The sequence below is a fragment of the Micrasema longulum genome, unplaced genomic scaffold (genome assembly GCF_059751315.1).
Source record: "Micrasema longulum isolate JH-2025_06_02 unplaced genomic scaffold, ASM5975131v1 h1tg001605l, whole genome shotgun sequence".
Taxonomy (NCBI): Eukaryota; Metazoa; Arthropoda; class Insecta; order Trichoptera; family Brachycentridae; genus Micrasema; species Micrasema longulum.
This window is the reverse complement of record NW_028278786.1, coordinates 181,435-191,185: the sequence shown is the minus strand read 5'-3', so window position 1 is coordinate 191,185 and position 9,751 is coordinate 181,435. Positions and strand designations below refer to the sequence as shown.

Genomic DNA, 9,751 nt, shown 5'->3' with positions numbered 1-9,751 from the left:
TGGTCCATTAGAATTAAGTCTAATTGTGTAAAATATTAAACTTTTTAACTGTACTGTATGTTTCCTGAATAAAAGAAAATAAAAAATAAAATAAAAATTTATCACCCGTCGATGGGAGGAGTGCTCTCCCGAAACAATAATAGTGTTCTTATTTTTAAAAAATATATAAAAAAATTGTAACACTAATACCAAAGTTTTATTTTCATAATAAAGTGTAATAAGTTATGTCTATTTATTTATTTAACTTTTTGTACATAATGTTATTTGTACATTGGCGGGTTTATTTCCAAATGGCAATTTCTTCCAACCAACCAATAAAATAAACGTTTTATTTTTATAATTCAAGTTACAGAACATATTCAATAGAAAAAAAAAGATTAAAAAGCTGAAAGTCTATAAAAATAGAAATAAACGTATTTGTTTATAAATTACCTTAAATCAAAACTATTACTCAATGGGAAAAAGGAAAAAAGAGAAAAGAGGAAAAAGGAAAGGAGGAGAGATTAAGGGAGAGAAAGGAGATGTTTCTTCAAACGCGATTTGAACCGAGATAATGTAGTAACATCTTTGGTGGTGGATGGGAGATGATTCCACAGTCGAGCTGCATGGACACTATATGAGTAAGAGAAGAAAGAGCAATTGTGTATGGGTATTAAGAGAGTGCCTTGAGAATGAGAACGAAGAGGTAAACCATGAACTGATAAGCGTTGAAATTTTTCACGCAGGTATATAGGAACGTTAGGACTATGAAGTACATTGAACAGAAGTGAGAGGGAGTGATAGTCTCTTTTACACGCACCAGAGCTTATTATACAAAAAGTTTTAGTTATTTTCTGGAGATGAAGTCTCTTGACTAAAGGGATTTTTCTTAATTATATGCCATTTTCATTCGATATAAATATTTTTTTAACATTCCGATGTTCCATTACATTAAATAATTCATTTAAAAAAAAAACACACTTATTAATTCCATAAGAAATCTGGAAATGTTTTAGTCTGGCAACCCTAAAATGTACTTCAGTGCCTTACCATTACGCCAATTTATACCTGTGAGTCTGTAGTATGTTCTTCCACAGAAGGTAATTCAATTCAGAAAGGGTTTACCACTTTAACGTCATGGTCATCGTTAAATTGAGACGACTTACCTTGTTTATTTCGTACCCTGATGATACTTGAATTTTGTCAGTAAATAAATATAACACCTTCAACAAATACCAAATTATATTTTCTTAGGTGCCAACAAGAAATCGTATATAAGGAAAAAATTGAGTTACGCATACCATTTCTCATCAAAAAGCTTGCAAGCTGTTATTACTTATTATTACTTTGATCGAGTTTGAATCCACATTAAAATGAAAAGCATTTTATTTTATTACATCAGTAAGTACATACTTTGTTATATTTTTATTACGTATTTTATTAAACATATAGAATTATAACATCGTAGCACGGAAATAACCGTGGCACTACTTGAAAAAATATTTTTTTTGTTAAAAAGGCAATACATACTTGCGCTTTCAGTAAACTAACATTCATTCGCAAAAATAAAGATACAGCTAACGAGTAGTTCCCTCACTTATGCCATCTGGTATTAAATGTTTTTTTAAAATAACAATGACATATTGATCATTGTGTCCCTATTATATACATATATAATTTGAGTAAGAAAATTACAAAGACTTTCTACTTTTAAGGCCACATAAATGTAAATATTATTAATAATCCTGTCATCAATTGTGCGGAGAGCAAATATATTCAGAAACGTTTGTGCATACTTAACTCAAAAATATCAATTTTGTAAATGTGAGTTTATTATATACGGTTATACATGGTTTTTCGGGGCCAGACCGCGAAACTTCAGAGGAACAGACCTCTTGCATGGTAGGCAAACGCACTGACCATTACACCACGACGCCGACTTCTATATTCCTTTCCATAAAATAAACGTAGTTATACAGAAAGCAGCCAGCCATAGAAAAGTGAAACTGAAATAATAGCCATTTTGTAAAAAGAGTGAATTATAAAATTTACACAATTGTTTGAATGTTTTTGACTTTAACAAACGATAAACAATGAATACAAATTTTTTTTTTATATATTACAAACAAGAATCTCATTGTGTATTTGACCAGTTCAAAATATTTTTTAGGTACCATACGATTTTTATAGTTTTGTGGGTGTTTTCTGCAAATTGAGAAATGCCGTTTTTGTGATCAACACCTTTTTCCGGAGGTGATTAATACAGTTTTTTTTATGTGAAATCGGTCTGGCTGTTTTTAGCAGAACATAGAATCGACTTTACTGCTTCCAATAACATTAATATCTCATTTTCCCTAAATTGTGGACTGGCTGCTTTCTGCATAACTACGTTCAAATGTTCTTCTTCTCTGTTGTAATATGTTAATATTAACAGATTTCTAGGGGGTTGAATTCAGTCTTTGTCTAGACAAATTTAAAACATTGTTTGTATTGAAGTTATTTATATGAAAGGTAAACAAAATGGGTACATTATTGTTAATTGCCCACGGGAAAAAATGTTCTGTATCTTATGGAAGCGAATTTTTTTAGTCTTATTTTGACGCATCAGACAGGCGGGCCACTTGAAATGGTTACGCGGTCGACCGGTCGGCGCTATGGTCGTATTTTGTAATAATTCAATGTCTTGTTTTAGCCATCATTCTTATATCGATTACAATGCAATATCCCAGAATAATAAAAAGAGAAGTAATGATAGATGAAAAATTGCTGGAAGAGGTTTTTGGGAAATCATTTAAGAGGTTAGTATAATTTTAAAAAAATAATAGTTATAACATCAAAAAATATATTTTAATGTTTTATTTTTTCAAACGCTTTTTCAAATTTCAATAACAAATATTCAATACTTTTAACACAATCCATGTTCATGCTGTCTAGAACTCTAGTATATGCTCGGACAAAAGAACCTCAAATTAACCTTACGTACCCCACCTTGCAAACCAATGCTGTCTTTGCTGTGGGAAATTTTAGAATCAACGTCGGATTCCTTTCCCCTCTGCCAAGGATCCTAAGAACAGTTAACACTTTGGACACCGGCCGAATACGCATAGAATTTACCCTGTGCCCGGCCCATTTTTGTGAAATTTCATGCTTTGCGAATGGTTTCTTAAAAGTATCATAATTATGAAAATACTAGGTTAAATCAATTCAAACTTCGCATATTCATTTGAAATAATTAAATATGTCATTTTTGTGTGATAGTTTGGCCAACATTGACCTTTATGGAGAGTCACATTGCGCATTGCAATAATCGCACATATACAGGGCTTCACTCCTTTTTTTGTGCTTTGTATCCCAGAGCCGTGTAAACACATGATTATAATAACCATGCGTTGTGTCCCGATCTCGTGTTTTTACGCGGTTTACCAGCAGTGAAAAAGTACTAATAAAAGTCACAAGATGTCAATAAAATGTACTTTTTTAGACAGCTGGAAAACCACGTGAAAACACGGGACAGGGACACAACGTATGGTTATATAATCGCGTGTTTCTCCGGGATACAAAGTGCTAACGAAATCTCACTAAACAGTACTATCGACGTGTTCCCACTGCAAAAGCAAACATTCGAGAATCAAGCGGTGTTATCACTCCTGACTTGAGATGCCACACTTGCCATGTTTGCCTAGATCTTGCCATGACTATACCTATTGTAGATTTAAATATATTAAAAGATTGTTAAGATTATTCAATGTATTTTTTATGTCAATCTATGCGGGGTTTCATAAACCTGTTGATAGAGTCATTCCATGTCCTTTCCCCAGTTTTTTTTTTGTTTTAAAAAAAAATATTTGAAAGTTCAACAAGGATGCATGAAATACAATCAATTTGTAAGTAAGCATTGGTATCATTCTTCACATATATCCTCAATTATAGAACTCCACCATCTTTCATAAATTATGTAAAACTAGCTGAACCCGGCCACGCTTCGCTGTGGCTTTGTCTGATAAAAAATATAAGGAGTGAAAATAAAATAGCCGAGCAAATATACATTTACTAAAAAAACACATTGCTTAACTTAATATCTTAATTTGCTATGACTATGTAAAATATAAGGAAATGCCTTTTTTTCAAAAATTTAAATAAATCCATTGATTACTCTCCGAGATTTGCGACCACAAATACACGTAACTTAAAAAATTATGTATATAGGTGTGTCGCTTAATAAAATCAATTTGAGGTACAATAAACATTGAGTTAAAGATAAGACTAATATTGTTTTTAAAGAAAAGAAAAGAGAAAATCAAAAGAAATAAGAAGTAATAAAATAAAAGATAAATTAATTTACAAACACACAGTTAGAGCATATGGCGTCCACAAAAAACCCCCATGCAACTCTATTGGCTTCTAGTTCCTCCCAAATCAGGTTCTTGTCTCGAAGTTTTGACATAAACTGCCGTCAAACAGTCAGCAGTAGATGTCGAGGATGTTGAGAACCTGATGCCTTGTAAAGTCAGCAAGCATGGTTAAGGCTCCTAGTAAGCATTTGCAGTACATGGCCCAGCATACCGTATCGCCTCAGCTTAGTGACAGTCGTCACCGGATTTTGCTGCGTCCGTTCTCTTAGTACTTCATTCCAACAAAGTCAAACCACCGTATACCCAAGATTATTCTGAGACAAATGTTCTGCAATTCTCATCCGCAGAGGAGAATATATGTTATGCGGGCGTTATATAAGTGGCATTTGGTTTTTACTGAGTAAGTATTCGGTCTCTAGACAGCCTTCATTCTATCGAATGGCGCCTGTTACTTCTAGCCGCACTCCTTTTTTTTTTTAATTTGCCATTTTCTGTTACATTAATACCCGCATAATAAAGGTTTCAGCTCTTTTACTTCACAAAAGTCAACATATAGAAGAGTTGCGAAAATGTGGATGCTGAAACATGGACAGAATGGTGAATGTTACATAGTATGTAGAGTGGCCACTTAAACCAGCCAATGACTGGTCATAACCCCTGTAAATGCCTAGACGTCCATATTAATTTCTCAATAATGTTTTCCCTCTCTGTTAAAATAAATTTAAATATAAATAACTCCCTGGGGAGGAAGTCCAGCCATTCTGCAAGCATTTGGACATACTTAAACATTGTGCAATTTATGGCGTTTGTGTAAAATAGATAATGTGATTTTTTTATCAGTTTTATTCCAGATTGTACTATGGAATGTATCACAAGACAGGAGTATAACCCAATTTGTGGTTCTGATGGTGTGACATATGAGAATAATCATCATTTTGACTACGCGAAAAAATGTCGATCAGAAAGTAAGTACAACCTAATAATTTATTCTAAACTTTTGTATTTATAGAGACCTTTTTAAACACATACACACAATAGGTGCGAAGGTTTTCACGGTCACTGTTATCAATATGTTTCTTTTTTGTTTCAACATGGTTTCCTGTACTTCATACTACTAAAATGAATAAAAATGTGCCTACTGCCGACTGCGACACGGTACAAATTACTTGTACTTAAACACATACTTTTTTATACAAAATACTCAGTATACCCTGAAGATTAATCCTACAATGGTAGCCAAAACGTTGGAACAAATCCAACACACACGGTATCACCCAAAAAAGAAACATATTGACATAAACACAAGTTTTAATACGCATTATTTGCACTTACCCGATTGCGTATTCGTAAAAACCCGACGCGTTATCCCTTCAGGATGTTTTGGTATCCACCTGACAGACGTATCGTATGGAGATCCCTGACGCATTATCCACTCCTGTAATGAGGAACTTCAGCCCTACGGGAAATTGGATACAATACAGGCGGCCTCCGTTGTGTAGTGGTCAAGACGCTTGACTCACAGACGGAAGGTTCCGGGTTCGATTCCCGGTGAGAACACAAAAATTAAATGTGATTTTTCTCAAGCCTGGGTGTTCTGTGATGTAATTCACCGCTGTAATTGGGCCTCCTGGCCTGTTGTGGTGCAAAAATAAAATAAATAAACAAAAAATGTTTTTTTACGCGGGGTAAAAATTAGAGCATTTAATGTCAAAGTTTCTTGAAAATGTACAGAAAAAATAATATAAATATTTTGATAAAATCGCACTACTTTAAATGACGTCACTGGTTCATGTGAATCAACCTATAATCTAAGAGCTATGGAAGATTTCCGGTCTGCTTGTCGCTTCTGGACCAATGGGAAGAACTGAATGAGAATAAGCGAAAATGAACCTCTGACGTTACACGCGGATTTATTTCAGAAATACAAAACTTTGAAAAATCGTAGCGCCTATAATACGATATATAAAAATTTAAAAAAAAATGACTAAGTTTAACAGTCTATTAACAAATATTTTTTTTTTTTAAAAACCACTGAACTTCCTCATTACGAAAGAAACCAAATTATTTTATTAGATATTGATGGCTTAGACTCAAATAAAAATGGGAATGCTTGTGTTGAGTGACGTTAGCAGGCGTTACTCGGGGGCGATTTCGGTACGTTATGAAATGAAACAGAGCTTATTAATCGCTAGCGCCCGAACGGTTCTGAAACATCCCGAACGGGAGACGTATTTTCGAGTGATACCGAAGCAACCCAAATAGATAACGCGTCGGGTATTTACGATTATGCAACTCGAAACGTCACTAACCTACACCCTCACCATAATTCCTGAAACTGATAATTTTTTTAAATTCTTTTATTTTTTTATTTATTTAAATCTTAAAGTAGGGCACACATATCATACATATTGTTATGTGGGTTCTAATAATAACATTGCAAATATATTTAATTTATAAGTTGTTTATCACATATGTCTTGACTATTATTTTAAATTTTTAAATGTTTTTTCTTCATAAATATTTTTTTCCATTTCGTAATACTTTTTAATTGCTTTAAATAAAATTGAATTTTGTGACTTTGCCTTTTTCCTAAATGGAAGTCTAATTTTGTTCTTTTCTCTAGTATTGTGATCGTGTTCATGCTGGTTCCGATCAATTTTTTTCCGAAATTCTGTTTTTTTATTAGAGTTTATAATTTTATGAACAAATATCATTGTATTGTAAAATATTCTTTGTTTATATGTTAATAATTTCATTTCATTTACCATCGACTTTACCCTCGTGTATCTGTTTTTTTTCAAAATGATTCTAAAGGCTTAAGGCTATTTTTATTCATATCATCACACTCCTGTCCGCATTAGGTGGTAAATAGGGAAACTGCATTGATAAAATAAATGCAGCGCAATTCTATCATCTCCTTCTGATCATAAAAAGGTAAGGTCTTACATGTAAAATCACCTTATTACCTAAACTTGGACCCTCCCAGGAATCAATCCCAGGCCCTCTAGCATAGTAGAAGAACCCACCAACTACTACACTACTAGGCGAACAAACTTTTTTCCATTCGATTTCATTTTCAAGATTTTAACTCGAAATTTCCTGTGGAGTTGTAAACGCTTGTTCATGATTCGGATTCTATTACTCATACGAGGGAGAACCTAAAAAAACGGGAATTTCGTCATAACTTATTTATTTCTGAATATTTTTACACCAAATTTTATTTCCACTTTCTTCCTTGATTACAACGCACCTCTGCAAACGATCATTTCGTTGTTCAAAACATTTTTTAAATTCACATATCAGGATGTTATTTAGGCCTTCCAGCGATTTTAGTTTTAAAGCGAAGTTATGGCGAAATTCCCGTTTTTTTTGGGTCCCCCTTCGAGTATATTACACGAGTACAAAAATGTATTATTCATCCTAAGACACAGGCGTAAACAATATTGCAATGAAAAATCACATATTTATTAAATATTTCAAGTCAATCTTAGGTCAATCGGTAGAAATTAAAATTTAACGCTTACATTCAACAGCGATATACATAATCATCGCACACGATCTCATAATTGTCTACAATTACCCCCTGTACACTCCTCTGAATTCGGATTGAGGTCACTCCTTTACATTGCCTCTACTTAATACAACCTACTGCCTATTCCCCTTAAAACAATTTCTTACCAGTGTACGAATGGAAATAAAATTACACTAAAAAATCATTTCCTTAAATTATTTACCGATAACCCTTGACCTATGTAAATTAATGTTAAATAATATATTATAATTGGTTTTTAAAAAGGTTTCCGAGAATCAAACATTTTTTTAAAATTATGTTCTACTAAATGTATTTTTATCTAATAATATTTAATTGTATCTATCCTAGAAAAATGGGACTACGATTATTTTTTGTACATTTTTGTAATTTGAAATAAATAAAAAATTCTCAGAAAAAGAATATGGGGTTAGTAGTAGGATTAAATTAAACGATATTTCAAATTATTAAACATTTTTAGCAAGGGTCTCTTATTTAAATCGTTGCTTGGGTTAGAAGGTTATTTTTGACAACGTTTTGGATTCTTATTTGATGAGATTTAAAAAATATATTTAGCTTATTTTTTAGCCTTGATAAACGAACAGTTGTGCTCTTATACCGGTCTGCATACTAAATTTGTTTTAGTGATTTTGCAAAGAGAAAATAAATATTATTTTACATGGAAAATCACAAAATGATAATTTGTTTTTTAATATCCACAAATTTTGTGGATTTACTTTATCAAACAATGTATGTCAGTGTGTAAAGTGGCCACTTAAACCAGCCAATGACAGGTCATAAGCCCTGTAAATGCCTAGACTTCCATATTCCCTTCTCGAAAACTTTTTCCCTCTCTGTTGAAATAAATTTAAATACGAACAACTCCCTAGGGAGGAAATCCAGCCAGTCTGCAAGCATTTGGACATAATCAAACATTGTTGAGTTGTAAATAACTCACTATTGGGAAATGGGAATCAAGTTGAGGTAGAGTGGGGTTTGAACTTCGGACCTCTGATCCGTGAGTCCGCAACTCTAGCCACGGTTCCACAACCCGATTCGAATTGTTTTCACTGCATTTTTTTTTCATAAATATTTGTCCGCCTTGTGGTCAAGTTGATTTCCATTTCCAGGTTATGTAAGTTTTAATTTAATTAAACAAGCTTATTGTAATTTTCAGTAATATTTAAACTCTTTTTTTTCATTTTTTTCATTTCATTTTTTTTTGCACCACAACAGGCCAGGATGCCCAATTACAGTGGTGAATTACATTACAGAACAACCAGGCTTGAGAAAAATCACATTTTTAATTTTTGTGTTCTCACCGGGAATCGAACCCGGAACCTTCCGTGCGTGAGTCAAGCGTCTTGACCACTACACCACGGAGGCCACTACACGTGTCAATATATTTCACTGTGCCTGAACTAGTGCCTACATAAAACGTAAGACTGATCACCTTACCTTCCATGTGACAAAGGTGATAAAATACGCTGCATTTTTTTACGAATCCAGTGCCTTATGGACCACAGTATGCTAAAAGGGGAATGATGATGATATAAAAATATTATGAAAAAAATCTTTTTTTTTTTTTCAGAGATTACATTCAAACACGAAGGAATTTGTTAAAATACTCATGTACAGTTTATTAAATAAATCAGCGCTGTCCGACTGGCGGCCCAGAACTTCTTTTGCGGCCCGGGAATTGTACATTTTACAACAAATTTTTCATCAAGCATTGAGGAGCAAAACTTTTTCAGAAATAATATTTGACGTGACATGTCCGCCGAAAGAAAATATAAATTTGTGCTTAGAATTACCCATCATACATATAAACATTAAAAAAAATACTATCTATTATGCTTAATATAAAAAATACCCTTCAAAAACAAAGAAA

The 9,751-nt window shown here is 33.0% G+C and overlaps 1 protein-coding gene across 1 annotated transcript; it reads left to right on the top strand.

The window, feature by feature from the left end:
• The first annotated feature begins 1,287 nt into the window (after nucleotides 1–1,287).
• Nucleotides 1,288–9,751, top strand: LOC148274690 (protease inhibitor 2-like). The gene is made up of 4 exons (XM_088236773.1): nucleotides 1,288–1,380; nucleotides 2,672–2,777; nucleotides 5,172–5,296; nucleotides 9,452–9,751. Exons 1-4 carry the CDS (start codon nucleotides 1,353–1,355, stop codon nucleotides 9,481–9,483), a joined length of 291 nt encoding a protein of 96 aa, XP_088092899.1. The 5' UTR covers nucleotides 1,288–1,352; the 3' UTR covers nucleotides 9,484–9,751.

Excerpts from the sequence above, each read along its gene's own strand:
- LOC148274690 (XM_088236773.1), top strand. The coding sequence starts at position 1,353 with ATGAAAAGCATTTTATTTTATTACATCA. Across the intron at positions 1,381-2,671 it reads CATTTTATTTTATTACATCA|CCATCATTCTTATATCGATT; the intron begins GTAAGTACATAC and ends GTCTTGTTTTAG. Across the intron at positions 5,297-9,451 it reads GAAAAAATGTCGATCAGAAA|AGATTACATTCAAACACGAA; the intron begins GTAAGTACAACC and ends TTTTTTTTTCAG.